At 37.9% G+C, this 22,095-nt stretch overlaps 1 protein-coding gene across 1 annotated transcript in view; it reads left to right on the top strand.

Moving 5' to 3' along the window:
• LOC122814457 overlaps positions 1-22,095 on the top strand; it is a 1,903,843-nt gene that overhangs the window by 1,782,280 nt on the left and 99,468 nt on the right. Inside the window, 1 exon segment of the mRNA XM_044087037.1 lies at positions 9,445-9,571. Within this exon segment, the coding sequence (XP_043942972.1) occupies positions 9,445-9,571 (127 nt within the window).

Below are 22,095 nucleotides of genomic sequence, written 5' to 3'. Positions count from 1 at the left end.
ACATCCATTACTAATCATACCTACACATTTATACAAACTGTCAGACATACACATCCATTACTAATCATACATACACATTTATACAAACTGTTAGATATACACATCCACTACTAATCATACCTACACATTTATACAAACTGTCAGACATACACATCCATTACTAATCATACATACACATTTATACAAACTGTCAGACATACACATCCATTATTAATCATACCTACACATTTAAACAGACTGTAATACACATCCATTACTAATCATACATACACATGTATACAAACTATCAGACATACACATTCATTACTAATCATACATACACATTTATACAAACTGTTAGACATACACATCCATTACTAATCATACATACACATTTATACAAACTGTCAGACATACACATCCATTACTAATCATACCTACACATTTATACAAACTGTCAGATGTACACATCCATTACTAATCATACATACACATTTATACAAACTGTCAGACATACACATCCATTACTAATCATACATACACATTTATACAAACTGTCAGACATGCACATCCATTACTAATCATACATACACATTTATACAAACTGTCAGACATACACATCCATTACTAATCATACATACACATTTATACAAACTGTCAGACGTACACATCCATTACTAATCATACATACACATTTATACAAACTATCAGACATACCCATCCATTACTAATCATACATACACATTTATACAAACTGTAAGACATACACATCCATTACTAATCATACATACACGTTTATACAAACTGTCAGATGTACACATCTATTACTAATCATACATACATATTTATACAAACTGTCAGATATACACATCCATTACTAATCATACATACACATTTATACAAACTGTCAGACATACACATCCATTACTAATCATACATACACATTTATGCAAACTGTCAGACATACACATCCATTACTAATCATACCTACACATTTATACAAACTGTCAGACATACACATCCATTACTAATCATACCTACACATTTATACAAACAGTCAGGCATACACATCCATTACTAATCATACATACACATTTATACAAACTGTCAGACATGCACATCCATTACTAATCATACATACACATTTATACAAACTGTCAGACATACACATCCATTACTAATCATACATACACATTTATACAAACTGTCAGACCTACACATCCATTACTAATCATACATATACATTTATGCAAACTGTCAGACGTACACATCCATTACTAATCATACCTACACATTTATACAAACTGTCAGACATACCCATCCATTACTAATCATACATACACATTTATGCAAACTGTCAGACATACACATCCATTACTAATCATACATACATATTTATACAAACTGTCAGACGTACACATCCATTACTAATCATACCTACACATTTATACAAACTGTCAGACATACACATCCATTACTAATCATACCTACACATTTATACAAACTGTCAGACATACCCATCCATTACTAATCATACCTACACATTTATACAAACTGTCAGACATACACATCCATTACTAATCATACCTACACATTTATACAAACTGTCAGACATACACATCCATTAATCATACATACACATTTATACAAACTGTCAGACATGCACATCCATTACTAATCATACATACACATTTATACAAACTGTCAGACGTGCACATCCATTGCTAATCATACATACACATTTATACAAACTGTCAGACATACACATCCATTACTAATCATACATACACATTTATACAAACTGTCAGACATACACATCCATTACTAATCATACCTACACATTTATACAAACTGTCAGACATGCACATCCATTACTAATCATACCTACACATTTATACAAAGTGTCAGACATACCCATCCATTACTAATCATACATACACATTTATACAAACTGTCAGATGTACACATCCATTACTAATCATACATACACATTTATACAAACTGTCAGACATACACATCCATTACTAATCATACCTACACATTTATACAAACTGTCAGACATGCACATCCATTACTAATCATACCTACACATTTATACAAAGTGTCAGACATACCCATCCATTACTAATCATACATACACATTTATACAAACTGTCAGATGTACACATCCATTATTAATCATACCTACACATTTATACAGATTGTAATACACATCCATTACTAATCATACATACACATTTATACAAACTGTCAGACGTACACATCCATTACTAATCATACATACACATTTATACAAACTGTCAGACATACACATCCATTACTAATCATACCTACACATTTATACAAACTGTCACACATACACATCCATTGCTAATCATACATACACATTTATACAAACTGTCAGACATACACATCCATTGCTAATCATACATACATATTTATACAAACTGTCAGACGTACACATCCATTACTAATCACACATACACATTTATACAAACTGTGAGACATGCACATCCATTACTAATCATACATACACATTTATACAAACTGTCATACATACACATCCATTACTAATCACACATTTGTACAAACTATCAGACATGCACATCCATTACTAATCATACATACACATTTATACAAACTGTCATACATACACATCCATTACTAATCACACATACACATTTATACAAACTGTCAGACTTACACATCCATTACTAATCATACCTACACATTTATACAAACTGTCATACATACACATCCATTACTAATCATACCTACACATTTATACAAACTGTCAGACATACACATCCATTACTAATCATACCTACACATTTATACAAACTGTCAGACATACACATCCATTACTAATCACACATACACATTTATACAAACTGTCAGACATGCACATCCATTACTAATCATACATACACATTTATACAAACTGTCATACATACACATCCATTACTAATCACACATACACATTTATACAAACTGTCAGACTTACACATCCATTACTAATCATACCTACACATTTATACAAAGTGTCAGACATACACATCCATTACTAATCATACCTACACATTTATACAAACTGTCAGACATACACATCCATTACTAATCATACCTACACATTTATACAAACTGTCATACATACACATCCATTACTAATCACACATACACATTTATACAAACTGTCAGACTTACACATCCATTACTAATCATACCTACACATTTATACAAAGTGTCAGACGTGCACATCCATTACTAATCACACATACACGTTTATACTGTCAGACGTGCACATCCATTGCTAATCACACATACACGTTTATACTGTCAGATGTACACATGCATTACCTGCCCCATGCTCCTCCCTGCTATGCATTTATGCCTGAAACCCAATTCAGTCTAAGTACTAAACCACTCCTAGTTAATGCATGCAGCATATACTGTAATGAAACATCACAACTGTAAATATAAACCTAAACATAGAATGCATTCATCATTGCAATTAAAATGTGTATGCAATCCGTTTACATTAACTTCATTGAAACTCACAGGAACTCAAAGACAAAATGTAGGTTAAAAGCACTTACTGAAATGGGCGCCCAGTATTTGTAGAAGAGATCCCCTTCAGAGGCTGCAGTGATATTATCCAGACAAATAAATCTTGGTTAAGACTGAGCTTCATGGCAACAACTGAAATGGAAGATTTGCTAACAACTAATATCATGTAGCTATTAAGTTCAATACCCAAATCATCAAAGATTCTGGATGCAAACACTTTATGTATTAAAATACTAGCATGATACAAAATATCTCAATATATAGAGAGCTTCAACTATATACACAGATATAAGCCCTTTTATATTTTCTAAAGTAGAAAAAACATACAACACTCAGTTTTCATAACTTTGATAAAACCCATAGATGTAGTTTCAAGGTAAAAGTAGTAAAAAGATGCAGATGGGAGGAATGTTTAAAACATTTCTCATGCTATTATCTTGACGTGTTTTATGTAGTCAATTTCAACAAGCTTAGCTGTGTTCCATGCAAGTACCTGTTCCATAAAGTGCAGGATACATACATTTCTTTCAAGGATCCATGATTAGGAGAAACATTTACCATCTGCTTGCTAAGCTCTAATGAACTCTAACAAAAGTTGAGCTGTTCTTTGTATGAGAGAGGAATGTGTGAAAACATTGCTGCAGTTTTAAGCAGGAAGTTTTATAAAACAAGCCTTAAAGAAAAAATATATATGCACACACAAATATATATATATATATATATATATATATATATATATATATATATGGGCCTATATTATAATCGTGAAAGCTAACTATATAGAATACAAGTTCATCGACACATAAATGTCGAACGTATACAGCAAAGTACGAAAAAAGCGAAAATTAAAACGCTGAATGCATTCCCAGAAGCAACAGCGCCATACAGGTAAGGTAAACCTAATGGAACAAACCTAATGTTAAACACTTTTTCTAATGTTTTTGCAGGGGGGGCAAATATACCAACTCCGAGACCACACTACAGCGGGGAAAAGGATTTATTTCCTCATCCCCGCAATCAAGCTGCTGGCCAAGAAAGAATCGTTCGGCATTCTGCTGTTTGCTTTTTTTGTACTTCGCTGTATTTGTTCTTCGACATTTATTTGTCGATGAACTTGTATTCGATATAGTTAGGTTTCATGATTCTAATATAGACCTTATATATATCTATATATATATATATATATATATATATATATATATATATATATATATATGCATACATGTGTACATACATATATATATGTGTGTGTGTGTGTGTGTGTGTGTGTGTATGTATATCTTTCACTACACAGGTGTGTGTCTGTATGTATGTATATCTTTCACTACACAGGTGTATGTGTGTATGTATGTATATCTTTCACTACACAGGTGTGTGTCTGTGTATGTATGTATATCTTTCACTACACAGGTGTGTGTGTGTATGTATGTATATCTTTCACTACACAGGTGTGTGTCTGTGTATGTATGTATATCTTTCACTACACAGGTGTGTGTGTGTATGTATGTATGCATATCTTTCACTACACAGGTGTGTGTCTATGTATGTATATCTTTCACTACACAGGTGTGTGTGTATGTATGTATGTATGTATATCTTTCACTACACAGGTGTGTGTCTGTATGTATGTATATCTTTCACTACACAGGTGTGTGTCTGTGTATGTATGTATATCTTTCACTACACAGGTGTGTGTCTGTGTATGTATGTATATCTTTCACTACACAGGTGTGTGTCTGTGTATGTATGTATATCTTTCACTACACAGGTGTGTGTGTGTATGTATGTATGTATATCTTTCACTACACAGGTGTGTGTGTGTGTGTATGTATATCTTTCACTACACAGGTGTGTGTCTGTGTATGTCTGTATATCTTTCACTACACAGGTGTATGTGTGTATGTCTGTATATCTTTCACTGCACAGGTGTGTGTCTGTATGTATGTGTATCTTTCACTACACAGGTGTGTGTCTGTGTATGTATGTATATCTTTCACTACACAGGTGTGTGTCTGTGTATGTATGTATATCTTTCACTACACAGGTGTGTGTGTGTATGTATGTATGTATATCTTTCACTACACAGGTGTGTGTCTGTGTATGTATGTATATCTTTCACTACACAGGTGTGTGTCTGTGTATGTATGTATATATTTCACTACACAGGTGTGTGTCTGTATGTATGTGTATCTTTCACTACACAGGTGTGTGTCTGTATGTATGTGTATCTTTCACTACACAAGTGTGTGTCTGTATGTATGTATATATTTCACTACACAGGTGTGTGTCTGTATGTATGTGTATCTTTCATTACACAGGTGTGTGTCTGTATGTATGTCTATCTTTCACTACACAGGTGTGTGTCTGTCTGTGTATGATACATGTAATATAAAATACAGAGTGGGAGAAATAACTTGAGCTGAACTCTTGTCTGACCTAGCTTGCCTACTGGCCTTCATTTATTTATTTAGTTTTTGAAGTAATTGTTTTCTCTTAATTACAGAGTTTTGCCATCACTGGAGGAGGACACATTGCTTACTAAAGTTCTCAACAAATTTACCCTGGACCTTGAGGATTTCGTTATTTAGAACCCTTTCAGAGACCTTCTATTTCATAGTGAGGTTTTGAAAAGGTAGAAGGTGCTCACCTTCATTCTTATCTCCAGGAGCATGACCTTTCTTAACTTAGACATTTCAGTCAGGGTTCTCTAAGTAGCACCTCCACTCACAAGTGCTGCCAGTGCATATTTATTGGTGAGGAATCACCGGAATTAATTTGTGTTGTAAATGTTCATTTAGTGATGACTAATCACTGGAATTTGTGTTGTGAATGTTGATTTAATGGTGAAGAATCATTGGAATTAATTTGTTCTGGCCCATCTTGATGTCTAAGTGATTTACAACACTATTGACCCTGGGAGGAATTTACAGTGCCCACATACTGTGGACGTGCATGTATTTTTCTACCTACAGTAAAATTCCTGGAGCTCTCAATACCACAGCTTAAAACTTTAATAAATTTGAGTAATAATATAGGTAAGTGCTTTTGCGGAAAACAAACCCGCTTCTTCAGACCATATTAAAAAGTTACACAAACCACTCAAACATTTCAAAAAAAATAATTCTCCAAAGAAAACGGTGTTCCAATCCAAACACACAGCCCACTGGAGCAAGGAACTGGCCAGTAGAGATGTGCTGTTTTAAAAATTTAATTCTAAAACTGAAGTCATTTAATAAATTCATTTTCTCTTATTAGTTGGCAAGATATCAGAATTTTACAATGTTCAGTGTGATTAACAAAATTTTAAACAATAAGGGCAAGATACTCACATGGCACACTATTTACATGCTTCATCATCATTCTTTTTCTTAGCCTTGTGTTCCTCTTATTTTGTAATTTCCTTCTTTTTTCAGAGTTATTTAAAACTGTGACAGCTTCTTTTTTCATGAGCATGTTGGGTTTCTGCAGAATGAAAACTCTGTCATCTGTCTTTCTCTCCATATTGATTTCTTATAATTTCTGTGTGTCATTCATCTTGTATATGATAAAATGTAATTAGAAAGTGTTTCAGAGGGCATTTATTTGGTTCTCCATAGTACAAATGCTTATGTAATGCATCTGTACAACTTACCATAATATGTTCACTCACTCTCATCTGTTATTTCCTCTAATTTTCAACTTGCCTTTATCATGTACACACATCATGTTTTTAGAACAGCAAATTAAAGGCTATTTCTTACAATACATTTGAATGCATAAAATGTTACTGTCTTATGGAAATGAATGCCTCTGAAAACTCTATAAATTCATCAAACTCTTCTAGAATTATTAATTTTATATAAAAACAGAGGTGGGTTAATTAAAGTATCTCCTGAATATTAGTTAATTAGTGTTGCAAAGTCAGTAAAACAGTCTAATATTACTTAAAGTAGTAGTCAGCCAGAATGCATAAGTCTGGATACTATCTAATTCATTCTTTCACTTTGGTTTTTGTTAATCACAAACAGCCTTCTTTTCAGCTGATAGTTTCCTATCAGAACTTCCCATATTTAATTAAACTCGAGAAGTTTTACCTTTTTGTTACATCAAGTGCAGGCAGTTTTCATTAAGTCTGCTGATTTTTTCTTTTACTTTAAGTAATTTGCAATTGCATATTATCATTTCTATGTTGCATTCTGGATTCGTGTGATAAATATCTCTTTGTCTTTCAGGTTCACTCTTCATTCATTTAATTCAATTTTCTTTGTATAATGAAAAATTTTTCATGGTTTTCTAAACTTTTTGTTAATACATCTTTCTTTATCTTGATGTAACAGAGTCAGTAGAGCAGAAGATTATTTCATTCATGAGCCTGTTTTTTCTATATTTCATCAGAAGTTATCTTCTATTTTGGCTTATTGCATTAAACTGAAGATTGCACACTATATTTACTATTGACACTCTATCATGGTCATATTTTGCAGACACTTAAAAAATGCTCAAACTCTTTTAACTGTCTATGACACATTCCATTTTGTGGGTTAAAGCTACATCTTATTAGCAGAATATGGATGAGGGCCTAATTGCATTTACATGTTAGACTCTTTCCTGATCACAGACTCAAAATCCTGTCTGCCTATCTATTAAATCATAATTGCTTAATAAATAGCTAAGCTCAGGTTTATTGTGTCTTCACAATAGCACTGCTCCAAAGAATTGATTTGCAATGACAAGCTAAATGATGGGAAATTCATAAACAGCTTCTTTTAAGACAAGGTAAATCCCAATGAAGTAGTTTAGGTGAGCAGGCATCTAGCCATAGCCAAACTGCTCACATGAATAAAAGTAAAAGTTTTAATATCTTTCTATAAATATTATTTCACAATCTCAGTAGCCCAAGTCCAGACAACTTTAGAACCATAGTTTGTCTGAATAAAAATAGTCAGTATTGAGCAAAGCTTGTGCTGACCTGTACCATTATTCAACTTTAGATTTTGGTAAGAGCTAACAAATTGTTTTAATATGCTGCATTGCATCCAAATGATTTTATTTTGGAAGCAAACAATTTGTGCTAGCTTCTTATTAATCAAACCTTTGCCATTGCAATTATTCTGCCATATTTGTTTTCTGCATTTACATTTAGATCTTCTTTTGAATTTTACAGTGCATTTTTAGTACTTAGATTTTTTTTTTTTTTGAACTGCAGTTTGCAACACCTTGAGCAAGTTCATTTTAACATTCTGTTCAACAAATTATGTAATTTCTGGTCAAGTGGGTCTGAATTTCCTCATGTTTTTTTCTCATTGTAGTTGTGTTATTTTTTCATTTTACTGGACTGATTAGTTTTATATCCCTATGGTTCCTTAAAACATGCATGCAGTTTTCTAAAGTACTTAGGACCTTCCACATGTGATATTTTTACTGTTCATTGTGTTTGTTTATGATAAATGATAAGCTATGGTTATTTCAGACTGTTTTGGGAAAAGATTTAAATTCACTTAGAAGGATGCTCAGTTCATTAAAACCAGATTTGCTATATCCTATGACTCTAGTGTTCCTCTTAAAGGGGCATTGTGTAAATTATGTGAATGGGCAAATTAGAATGTGGCATGCACTCTCCATTAAATTAGATCCAAGGATATAGACAGGAATGGTTGCCAGGACCTTTTCATAATAACTTGTAAATTAATATGCAACTTGTGGGTGCTGTAGTAAATTACTTTAATTTGAAAGATATTATCAGTTGGGGTTGGGGGGGTGGGTGAGCATTCACTCTTGGATAATCCATGACCAGTGTTACATATTTTGCACAATAGCTAGACTTTTTAGTAACAACTCCCTGTGTTTCCTAGTGAAAATGCTGCAGATTTCAGTTGTACTTTAAAAAAAATGTTGATGCACACCTTTTATCTTTATCAGGTACCAGTATTGTTTGAGGATGTAGCTATTTCATTCTCAGAGGAGGAGTGGAAGATGTTAAGAAAACAAGACAAGGAGCTTCACAGGGAAGTGATGGCACAGAACTATGAAACCTTAATTTCTATCGGTAAGTATAGACCTGATGTTCGTGTTTCACTGTTGCAGTCCTTACAAAATGGGTTATCCGGCTCCCGGTAGCCCACAGTCAGCCAGAATATCATAGTCCTTGGTATATGACATTGGCTTCCTTCGGTTTTAAGCCTGATGTCAGGTACAAAGGAAGGCAGCCAACGCCATTTCCTCAGTCTTTCTTGCCGCGGAGCCCAAAGCAGAAGCTTTTTGCACAAGTGACGGTCGGCCAAGTACCTTCTTTTTGTATTCTGACTGCTTAGTTGAAGACATCCTCAGATAAGTACCCCATTGGGGATCCTCTTTTCAACTTTAACGAATGTCAGAGAAAGTTAATAACTGTCTTGCCTGTGGAAAACAGATTCCACACTGTGATTTTCACTCTTACTGTATCACTTTTTTTAGGCCTTGAGCATGACATCCCTAATTGTGTTCTCTGTACTTCTTTCAACCCATGTACCATATGCTGTAGAGCTAGGATCTTGTTCAAGCATTTTGGAGTTTGGCCTAAGTTCATCAGTATGGTGTCTTCTGGTCTCCCGACTTCGGATGTTCCTAAGAAGTGCAACGATAAGGACCTTGACAGGCTTAGGGTCAAATTAGCTGATGGCATTCCTGTTAAGTTGGTTGTCAGCCCAGCAGTAGTCACTGAGGTGCAGTCATTGCCCCTGCAGTCCATGGATGTTCAGCAGCAGACATCTGTTGAGGCCTTTTCTGAGTTCTCCATACCGCAGGCTTACACTTCATCTTCTGACTTTCCGCCAGTCAGGATGATGAATCTGGGGCCGCTAAGCAGGCGCTGACTTCTGAGGCCTCTTTTCTCTTCCCAGAGATCAGATCCAGACCAACGATCTTGGTTCAGACTACTGCGGTGGCTAGGCCACCTGAGTCCCTCTGGCTTTCCAGCATGCCTTCCAGCTGAAAATCTACTCAAAAGCAGGCGCCGGCCTCCCCTCAAATGCCTCAGTCTCAGATGAATAAAATGGCTAGTGATCTCTTGACCCTTATCAGGGGCTCTCAGCCACCTTCTTCTAAAAGGGCTAGGGAACTGTCCCCAGAAGTTTTGTCTGCCTCAGACTCTGAGGTTTCCAGCACCTCTTCTGATGAAGGGGGAACCTCTCAACTTTTTTCTGGTTTTGAGGATACTGATGCAGAAGAATCTATCCCTTATGCTTCCCCTCCAGAAGATACTCTTAGGGAGTACTTCAAGTGGGAAAGTCAGGACTACCCTCAGTCTAAGAAACGGATTAGGGAATTCTTGGATTTGCCACAGCATAAGCCTTTGGCTATCCCTCTGGTGTTGGAAGTTGTTGATGATGTTTTCTTGGAGAAGTATTTGACTCCTAATTCAGTTCCTCCTGCACCCAGAAAGCCTGACCGGTATTATAGAGTTCCTGATTCTCATCAGTTCCTTTTCAAGAATCCTACTGCTGATCCAGAGAATATTTCTCAGGGACCTAAAGGTGTTAAAGCCACAGTTGCTAAAAATCCTGTTCCTTCTGACAGGGAATCTAGGACCTTGGATAGATGGGGTAAAAAGGTTTATACTTCTTCCACCCTGGGTATTAGGTCTGTTAATTGTCTTTTTCATATGCTTAAGTATCAGCAGCATACTTTGGAGGCCATTAAGGCTAAACTTGTTGGTGTTCCTTCCCTGATGGAGAGTAAGGACATGCAAGATTTATTGAATTCTGCCACTCTTGTCACTAAACATTCTCTGCATTGTGGTTTTGACACTTTGGAGGCTTATTGCAGGGCAGCAGCCACTGGTTCTGTTATTAGAAGACATGCTTGGCTCAGGGAACAGCCCCTTTCTGAACCTGGCAAATCTAAATTACTGGACGTGCCTTTGCACAAGAACAATCTTTTTGGTAGCAAAGCAGAAGAGGTGTTGAAAAAGTTGGAGGATAAGGCCAAATCTATGCAAACTGTTAAGGACTTTCTGCAAGTTCAGCCTCCTCGTTTTAGTAGGCATTACCCTTCTAAGAATTGGGCTTTTCCTGACCTTAGTAAACAGGGTCGCACTAGGCCTAGGGGTTACAGGTCTTCTAGGGGACAGACTTCCACCTCTCAAAAGGCTAAGCACTGGCAGGCTTCCTCTTCATAATCGGGGAGTTCTAAGCAAACTTCCCCAAGCAAGCATTTCCAGTGACTCCAGCCTTCCCCTGCCTGCCTCTGCAGGCCCAGGGTTTCCTTTGAGGTGAAGGTTAGCCATCTTTGCAGATGTCTAGTCCACCATCACAAATGACAAATGGGTACTCAGAATAGTATCCTAAGGATACAAGTTCTCTTTTCACACCTTCCCTGTCTACCGAGGATACTCAGATATCCTCCCTCATCAAAGAGCAGAAGCAGAGAAACAAGTTTCTTCTTTGCTAAACCTGGGAGCAACAGAGCCAGTTCCTGCACTACAGATAGGCCAGGGTTTCTACTCAAGACTTTTCCTGGTTCCCAAAAAAGGGTGCACTTGGCACCCTATTCTGGATTTGTCCATTCTAAACACTTTTCTGGTGATTTTCAAGTTCAAAATGCTCACTCTTCAGCAGTTGCTGCCAATGCTGGCCAAGAATTCCTGGCTGGTGACTTTGGATTTCAAAGAAGCTTATCTGCACATCCCAATAAGGGAAAGCTGCAGGCAGTTCCTTCACTTCAGAGCAGGGAACAGGCACTTCCAATTCTCTGCACTGTCCTTTGGCTTATCTACTGCTCCCAGAATTTTTACAAAATGCCTGGCTCCAGTCATTGCTTTTTGCAGACAAAGAAACATTCAAATTTACCCTTACTTGGACGATTGTCTTATTCAGGCAAACTCTCCAGAGCAACTTCTAAAGGATTTGGACTTTGTAAAGAACCTTCTCACCTCTTTGGTCTACACTATCAATGAAAAGAAGTCAAAGTTGGCACCCAACAGGGAGATTGTATTCCTGGGAGTGAGTCTGAACACAGCTGCCCAGATGGTACTCCTCCCTCAAGAGAAACAAATGGATCTTACAAATTACTTCAAGAATTTGGCAATCATGACCCAGCTCTCTGCAAGGCAATTCCTGCAAGCCCTGGGATTCATGGCTTCATGTATTGTGATGATTCCATATACCAGACTGCATATGAGGAAAATACAATGGTACCTCAAGAACCTTTGGTGTCAACACACTCAGGATTTAGACTTGATACTTCCTCTGATTCCCTGCCTTCAGATGGAGTTTCTTTGGTAGGTGATGGCCTGCGCAGAGAACAAAGGTCTGCCTTTTTGTCCAGCTCCTGCCAGCCAGACTCTCACCACATGCCTCGGACTATGCTTGGGGAGCACATCTAGAGGGCAGATGCATTCAGGGGACTTGGAACTATCAACAGGTTCATTTGCACATAAATCTGAAGGAATTTATGGCAGTTCAGCAGGACTTGATGGCTTTCAAGCATCTTCTCTCTCCTGGTACTCTTCTAGTCAGGACAGACAACACTACAACAAGCAGGGAGGGACTCACTCTTACCCCCTGTGCAGACAAAGCATGATACTTTGGTCCACAGCAGCTTCCACGGGCATTCATCTGATAGCTCAGTTTCTTCCAGGAAGGCTCAACACATTGGCAGACCAGTTGAGCAGACAGGTCCTGGATCCTCACGAGTAGCAACTAAACAAGACCATCTTCTATCACATCATGGGGGAAAAATTCTGCATCCTCATCTTCAGACTCTGCATTTGGCAGCTTGGCTCATAATTTAAACCTTTCCAACAGGTGGTTGAGGTTCTTCGTGAGGCCAGGAGGCCTAGCACTAGGAAATCTTATGCAGATAAGTGGAAAAGATTCTCCATTTGGATGCAGACTAGAGGGGAAGCCCCTTCTCGACCTACTCTTCCTCTTATTCTTGACTATCTGGCAGGCTTGCTTAATGGTGGACTTTCCTTTTCCTCCATCAAGATTCATGCTTCAGCTGTTTCCACTCATTGTTCCTTTGAGCAACCCATTTTCTCTCATCCCTTGATGAAACAGTTCCTCAGGGGAGCTAGCAATTTAAAGCCTCCCAGAAGGGCACCTACTCCTGCTTGGGATCTTAATTTTGTACTTGAGAAACTTACTCTGCCTCCTTTTGAACCAGCTGCCTCAGAAGATTTGAAGTCTCTCTCCTGGAAAAATGCCTTTCTCTTGGCTATTACTTCAGCTAGAAGTGTTTTTGAGGTGCAGGCCTTAATGGCAGTAGAGCCTTTTATCATCTTCCATGTGGATTGGGTTTCTCTTCGAACTAATCCCTCCTTTATGCCTAAGGTGGTTTCTAGCCTGACTCTTAACCAGTCTATCCACCTGACTACCTTCTTTCCTAATCCTCAGAATAAAGGGGGAAAGGTTACTGCACTCCCTGGATGTGTATAGACAGCTTAGATTTTACCTGGACAGGACTAAATCTTTTCAAAAGTCGGATCAGTTGTTTGTCAGTTTTGCTCCTGGAACTCAGGGCAAAGCTATTTCTAAACAGACCATTTCTAAGTGAATTGCTCATTGTATTCACTTTTGTTACTTACAGCATGGAAAGGTTCTTCCACAGAGTATTAGGACCCATTCTACTAGAGCAGCCTCTACCTCAGCAGCTTTTTTAAAAGGTGTACCTAATAGGGACATCCTGGAATCAGCCACCTGGACTTCTGTCCACACTTTCACTAAACATTACAATTTACCCTTGTTTTCTAAGTCCAGGGCTGGTTTTGCCACTGCAGTGTCGCAGGGCATCCTTACCAACCCTTAAACAGTGGGTGTTCCTCCTCCCTTTTGTTCTTTCCTGGGCTTTGGGAATCAACCCATTTTGTAAGGAGTGCAACAGTGAATACACTCAAACATCTACATTTATGGTAAGTGTACACAACTGTACTTTCCTAGGAAGTGATATCTTTTTCAGAGAATTATGAGTGCCAAATTAAAATGCTATGTCATGATGTCTGATACAGTTAGCATGGTTCATGAATCAGTCCCTTGTCTCCATTAAGACAAATGTATGTGAATATAAATCAACTGTTTGTAGAAGCAGTTGAATCACCATGTTTTTTAAGAGGTGGGAGGAAACTGGAGTAACTGGAAAGAGCTCACAGGAATACTGAAGAAATATGCAAACTTCAAACAGACCATAACCAGAGGCTGGGACAGAACATTGGACTGGGGACTATAAAGCAGAAATCATATAGACACTCTGAAATGTGCACATTGTACTGGAGGGGTAATCTCAGCCCCCTTTTTTGTTTACATATGGTCCCGACAGGTAGTATTTCTCTTTATTGAACCTATGTAGTCACAGATGATCATTCTTCACAATTAAGGGCATTTCTTACATGGCTAAAACATTTTTCTGTGTACTGTATCATTTCCTTTCATTAGGTTATTATGGGTACTAGGCATACCTTTCAACTGTACATATTTTCACAGAATGTACAGATTTTTGCCTCATATTTATGGTCCATTTTTCATAAAATTGTGGCTTTCTAGCAAGTAAGTGGTAAATTATTAAAGAATGGAAGTTAGAAAATAATGACAGACAGTTGAGTTTCAGACTTCATACCCTTCAGAAAATTCATGCTAATTCAAAACCTGTTTCTAAGATTGTAAGAGCAATATTTAAAATGGTCCCTATTTTGGGGCCTTTCTTGCTCTAAGAAGTTGAGCGGTATGGTACTTTCACCTTCTTAAACTAAATTCCAATGTCCCTTCATGTTTTTGTTATTTTATCCTTTGTCTCACACCAGTTTAATCATTTGTTCTTTTTATGTGTAATAACCCCTTATGTAATTTATACTTCTCCCTTAAATATCATATATCTATAATTTTTTCTTAAGTCTCCTAAAGCGTTAATATTCTAATTCAAGTTTGTGTTCATTCAACGTTAATTGTTTGATTTTATACTGTACTACCTATTATTGTCTCATTTCACAGCTTCTTTAGATTTCTTCAATTGCTGCCATTACAGCTGCCTTATTTTTATTCAGTTCTGTCCTGTGTGTTTTTAGTTTTATACTCCATTCCCCTATCATTTGCTGAAGTTCTTACCCAGTCTGCCTGTAATGCCACATTGTCTGCATACAGCATCCCATTAGATGTGTTTACTAATGTAGCCCATCACCAGTATGAACAGCAGTGGGCTAGGAGATGAACCCTTATGCACACCCACTCCCTCTGCAAACCCCTCTGTGAGCCCGAACACTGTCCATACTTGTGTCATTAGGACATTGTACATAGCCTACACTAATTCTACTGATGCTATTCTACTGATGTTTCTGGGACTTTGAACCATCATAGGACTGACCAGTTCAGTTTACTGAGACACTTTCTTGAAGTCTAGCTGGACTCATTCCTCATCTCTAGTTTCTTCTTAACTATATGTCTCACTATAAAAATTTAAGTCGGTTGTGCTGCATCTGAACTGAATCCAAACTGTTCATTTCCCATCTTATTTTCTACTACTCTGCATATTAGTTTATCAAACACCCGCCGAACATTCATGTAGAGTGTCAGAAGCTTCATACCTCTGTACTGCTCACATTTGTAAAGATCTCCTTTGTTTTCGTACACTGGCACTAGAATACTTATTCTCCTGTTAGTTGGAATATACTTTTCTGTCTGTACTGCTAGAACTGTTCTTAGAAACATTTCTCCCCTAAGTCCCTCAACATTGTTATCTTATGAGCCATGACCTCATCTGAGCCTGCTGCTTTTCCTAACATCAATTTTCTTAGTGATTTTCTTACTACTTCTAGGGCAGGCTTCTTCTCTGCTTTCATCTTATTCAGTGTCTTGCTCAGTAGAGATTTTTTTTTTCTGTTTAGGTGGAGCTAGAGGTACTCCTTCCATCTGCCTTTGATGTCCTGTGGACTCTTGAGCAGATAGTTGCTGGCCTTTATGAAGGGTTTATGATCTTGCTGTCTTTGCCTTGCAGCCTGATAGGGTTTCTTTGTGCCAGCCACTGAGTCACTTTCCCGAAGCTGGGAGAAGGCCACTGATGCTGTGTCCTTTACTATTACAACTCCTCTCTTAGCCTTTTTTAGCCAGTCGGTATTCCTCCTTACTCTGGTCCATCTTTCCCATCTCTCACTATTCCTGCACTCCTTTTTTCCTTTGATCACCATTTCAACTTCTGTATTCCACCGCCAGCTTTCCTTCTGTATATTATTTCCATAACTGGCTTGGCTGTACATCTGTTCTATAGTCCTTGCACTTGTTATTGGGGTGCTGCCATTCTTCTCAACTCCCACCTACTTTCTCCTCTTTCTGAAGTACTAGAGCCCTAAGTATTTCCTTCACCTCTTGTGCTTCCTCTCCAGCCAACTTCAAGGTCTTCAGCCTAGGCCCTGTTGACCTTCGAGCCTTTTCAGACCACTGCTTATTGGTGATTGTGGCAACCAATGGTTTATTTGGGTCTATTGTTTCACTGGAGATGACTTTGCAATCACTGATTCTACCCCTTACTAGGAGGAAGTCTACCTCAGATGCATGTTGGTCACTCTTGTACGTGATCCCATTAACACCGACTCATGTTGTCCTGCTTTATCTTGTTTGACGTGTAACTGCTGACTGAGAGCACTCTTTCCTTGCTATCACAACCCTGCTATTGGCATAGGCTGACACCAGATTGTATGGCTTCAGTTTACCAACTTTACTGAGCATGCCAGAGTGAACCTAATGAGTCCGTGTTCCAAGGGCCAGTTCTGTTTGGGGTAGAAGTAAAGTATTGAAACGAGACTGTGAAAAAGGAGTACAAGTCTGTCACTGCTACTGAAGCTAAATTTCAGTTTCTTGAAAGGACATTTTTAAAATGCAGAGAGGCCCCATTACATGTGGTTTAGGAATTGACAGTAAAACATTCTGGGAAAAACATGAACAGCCAAGGTAATTTCCTGAGGGGTTGTACGCCCCAAGATAAGGGAATCCTCAGTAATCATCAGGCAGCCTTTGTCTACCTGTATATTACCAACAGTAACCCAGAGGATATGCAGAGCTGTTCCCTTATGGTGATAGTCAGTGGCCCTTTGTTCCTCCACCTGTCATTATTGAAAGAGACAACTGCAGACAGGTACATGAAAACAGCTATATCCATGAGTTACAAAGTGCCCCTCCTTTTTACCACAGTTACCTCATTTTCTATCCTGCCAGACATCACATCCCATCAAAACAAATAAATAAATAATGGTAGAATGGAGTTCCTGAGCCTCTCAAACCAGAGATTCATCCAGAAGGTCCAACCAGACCAGATAAGTCTAGTATTGGTCCTGGTTCATTTTAGTGTTATAAAATATATAATGTTGTATTTAAGTGACATAAATACATTGTTTGTAAAACACTTTGAATAGTCTGTACAATTATTCTTTTCCTGTCTGGCAGAAGAAGATGGATGTACTTAGTAGGCCTCCAGGATACATGTCTTAACATATGCATCACAAACAAATCCAGAAGATATCTGAGTTTTGGGTCTGTATTAGAAAAACAAAAATCCAAAAACACGAACGACCTAAAGGTAGAAAATGCAGCACCTTGAGCACACTATTGTGGGGGGTTGCGCCCCCCCCCCGCTAAATCTATATACCAACTCTGGGATCACACTACAGTGAGGAAAGGGCAAATATTCCAATCGTCACTGTACCGCGATCTCACAAAAAGCAGATCGAGATCTGGCATTTCCAACCTTTAGGTCATTTGCTATTTTCAGCTTTCAGTGTTCTAATAGGAACCCTGTGTTTTTTGGAGTCAGAGACTGTCCTTACCAGTTCTGGACAGTACAATTTGGTGTCATCTCATTCCCCAGAATATTCAACATATATGTGTCTCATCTTATACATATGAATAAGAGGAAGAGGCTCGGGTGTTCATTTAAGTAGTTTATTATATACAAACACATCAGGATGGATAGCAGGAACATTAAACTTAAAATAACTAACTGACTGACTACTACACACATGCATGCTTTCACTCTGGCTGCACACTCAAAATGGCACTCTTGCTTGCACGTGCTCAGTACTTGTGCACATGCCCACTGACTGGAATGCTTCTTAAAGGTACATCACAGACTGTGATCTACATCCTCCCTCTTTACTGAGTTGTCTCATATTGACAATGACATTTGAATAGGCATGCAGTTATACAGACAGTAATAAACAAAACAACAGTTATGTCCAGGTTGTCATGTATCTGGAACTAAGTATGGAAATGTGACCTGGTCTCGTAATAGTTAGGACTGAGATTAGTAACAGGGACAGTCACTGTGGTCTGCTTGAGGACTCTTGGGGTTATTCTCAGGAACAGGGATTGCTGACTGAATGTGCTCCGGAACAGGAACATTGGACAAGTCACTCTGAGAATTAGTCTTTGTCACAGGCAAGATGCTGTAATGCTGGCTCGGACACTGGTAATAAATGTTTCTGATTCTGCTTATACTCCATTCCTTGTAATTCCATGATGTACGATGTCAGCTGTTGACGTCAACGTTTCACAAATCTGATAACATCAAAACCTTTTGTTGTCTATATCCTCACTATCTCTCCTTCTTTTAATGAACTGAGGGATTTTCTGGTCTTATAGGAGGACTTCTGGGATAAACACTTTCTCAACAGTTAGACTTTCACTGCTTTGTTATTTTTAGCACATGGAACCAATAAATTGCTACTGATTGGTAATGCGGGTCTGGTTTGTCTTGACATAAGTCTCTGGACTGGTGAACCAAGATGATTATCCCGAGGAATGTTTGTGAGATTAAGGAAGTTTAGAAAAACATCAGTATTGTCATGTTTGGATCTATTATAACACCTGTTTTACACTTCTGCACATTCCACCAAGCTGTTTGACTGTGGGTACTCAGGAGTATTTACAATATGAACAAAGTCCCATGTCTCAGCAAATCTTTTGAGATGCTGACTTATAAACTGTGCACCATTGTCAGAAATGACTCTGTGTGGACTACCATGGACAGAAAAAATGTCTCTTCAGCTTAGTAATGACAGTTGGATGTTGGGTTAGGAAGTAGGTCACTCTTGAACAAGTTTGAATAAGAGTCTACTACTACCAAGTAATGTTGACCATTCCACACGGATATCTTTGGCTACTTTTGACCAAGGTAGTTCGGGAATCTGGCTTAACTGAAGTGGTTCTTCTTGTTGATTCAGTTTAGTTCTATTACAAACAGAACAAGAAGAAATTTCCTTCTCAATATCTTTTGACATAGAAGGCTAAAATACTAGACCCCTCACCCTTCTTTTGGTAGAATCTTTTCCTGGGTGGCCATGATACAAGATCTTAATATACTCTTGTTGCAAAGATTTTGGAACAGTCACTTCAGAACCTTTCATGATGATACCATCGTCTGACAAAATGTCCTCTCTGTGAGGAAAATACTGCTGCACATCTACTGGTAAACAAGAGTGCTTTGAAGGCCATCCTTGACTGATACAGTGGTTAAGCTTTTGAATAATTAGATCGGAAGCTGTGTGAGTTCTAAGCTCGTCAAGACATGTGGAAGGAAAACTTTTTACTTATGACTTCAAAGTCAGGTTTCTTAGTCTCGTGCTGTTCTGTGTTTTTTTCTGGGTCTTTTTGATAAAGTACCAGCAGGATAAAGAAGTTTGTCTTTTGTGTAAACAAGACTGAAATTGTACTTTTGTAATTTGAACATCACGTGTTGCAATAGCGCAGGAGCTGTATGCACTGGCTTTTTTAAAATAGTGACTAGAGACTGGTGGTCAGTTTTTATCTCAATAGGTCAGACATAAATATAATCATAATTGAACTTTGAACATGTAAACACAGTTGCCAAAAGCTCTTTCTCAAGCTATGCGTACTGCATCTCAGTATGGTTTAGAGTTCTCAGTGCATAGGCTACTAGTCTACTCTCTTGAAGAATGACTGCACCAAGACCAGACTTAGAAGCATCACAGGAAAGAGTAACTGGTTTCTGAATAATACAGTATCTTAAACTGGGTGGCAGTTTTCTGTTTCAGGACGTCAAATGCACTTTGGTGTTGTTTTGACTAGGACCAGGTTACATCTTTGCTTGTCAGCTCTCTTAGCAGTGCTGAAGGTTGACTTAAATCTGGAATGAACTTGACTAAATAGTTGCCGTGCCAAGAAAACGTTGTAAGGGTTGCACATTGTCTGGATCTGGCATCTCAAGAATTGCTATTTGCTTAGAAGGATCTGGTCGTAAGCCTGAACTGGTAAACAAATGACTCATATAGGTAACTTCTTGTAGCCTGAATTTACACTTTTCAGGATTCAGCTTAAAATTCACTTCATGTGCTCTTTCCAGAACTTTCTTGAGGTTTCTGTTATATTTGATTTCATCCCATTTCCTCTTACTAGAATATAATTTACTGTAATAGCACATGGATAGCCAGAAAAAAAAATTGTTCCATCGCAGGTTGTAGGACTTCACTGGCAGAATTTAATGTTAATGTCATTTTCAGAAATCTATACCTCCAGAATGGTTTACCAAATGAGGTTAGCAATGAAGATTTTCGATCAAGCAAAATTTGCCAAAATGAACTTTGTGCATCTAAGATAGGAAAAACAGTGGTAAGTGGCATTAGGACAGCAACCTTCTCGACTGTGTGCATAGGATGATGATGAGGCCTTTTCAATGCTTTGTTCAAGTCTCTTGGATCTATACATATTCTGATGTCATCTGAGCTTTTTTTGTGTGCTACTACCATGGAAGATACCCATTCAGTTGGTTGTTCTACTGAACAAATTACTCCTAGTTCCACCATTTTCTCAAGCTTAGCGTTGGCTCTGTTCTGATGGCTATAGGAATTTTCTGTGTTGGTCTGAAAACTGGGCTGATCTCTGGGTCCAACTTCCAACTTCATGGAGTACAAAACTGAGAATTTGCCTAGTTTATGTGCAAAATATCAGTATACTCAGAAAAAAAAGTTTTGGCGAAATTTGAGCTGTTGTCATTCAAGCTTACATGGTGGACTTCTTTGTTAAATGAAAGCAGGCCCATTTTAAACTGTCTCTGAGGCCTAATAATGACTGCTTGTGTCTTTTGACTACGTAAAACTGCAAGTCATAGCTGTTCCCAGCAGAGTAACATGAAAGTACTACTGAGCCTACAGTTTGAACTTCTTCAGCACCATAAGCAAAAAGCTTTGCACACTTTGCCAAATCAAGTTGTTCTGCAGCTTTTACTCTAGCAAAGATCTCTGCTGACATAACATTGCACTTTGAGCCAGTATCTACTTTGAGCTCTACGGGTCTCCCATTAATCTGAACAGTGCAAATAATTTTATTCTTTGCCCACAAATCTACTGCATTGACTTTCACCAAGCACAGCCGCACTGCCAACATAAAAGGTAGGGTTGCAGCTTCCTAGTTCATCATCCCTCTTGTGTGCTCTATTTTATTAAAAGAATGTGCCTTAATTGATTCACAAAACTTTTTGAAATTATTCCACTTATTGCAAGAATGACTTTACTGACCAAACGCTAAGCACTTTTCTCATTTGGGTTCATGATTTCCACCACAATTATGACAGTTGGCAGTAAAATTTGGTACTGCAGCT

Source organism: Protopterus annectens, chromosome 10.part0 (genome assembly GCF_019279795.1).
Source record: "Protopterus annectens isolate FY-2018-M chromosome 10.part0, PAN1.0, whole genome shotgun sequence".
NCBI lineage: Eukaryota > Metazoa > Chordata > Ceratodontiformes > Protopteridae > Protopterus > Protopterus annectens.
This window is presented reverse-complemented; position numbering and strand designations above follow the sequence as displayed.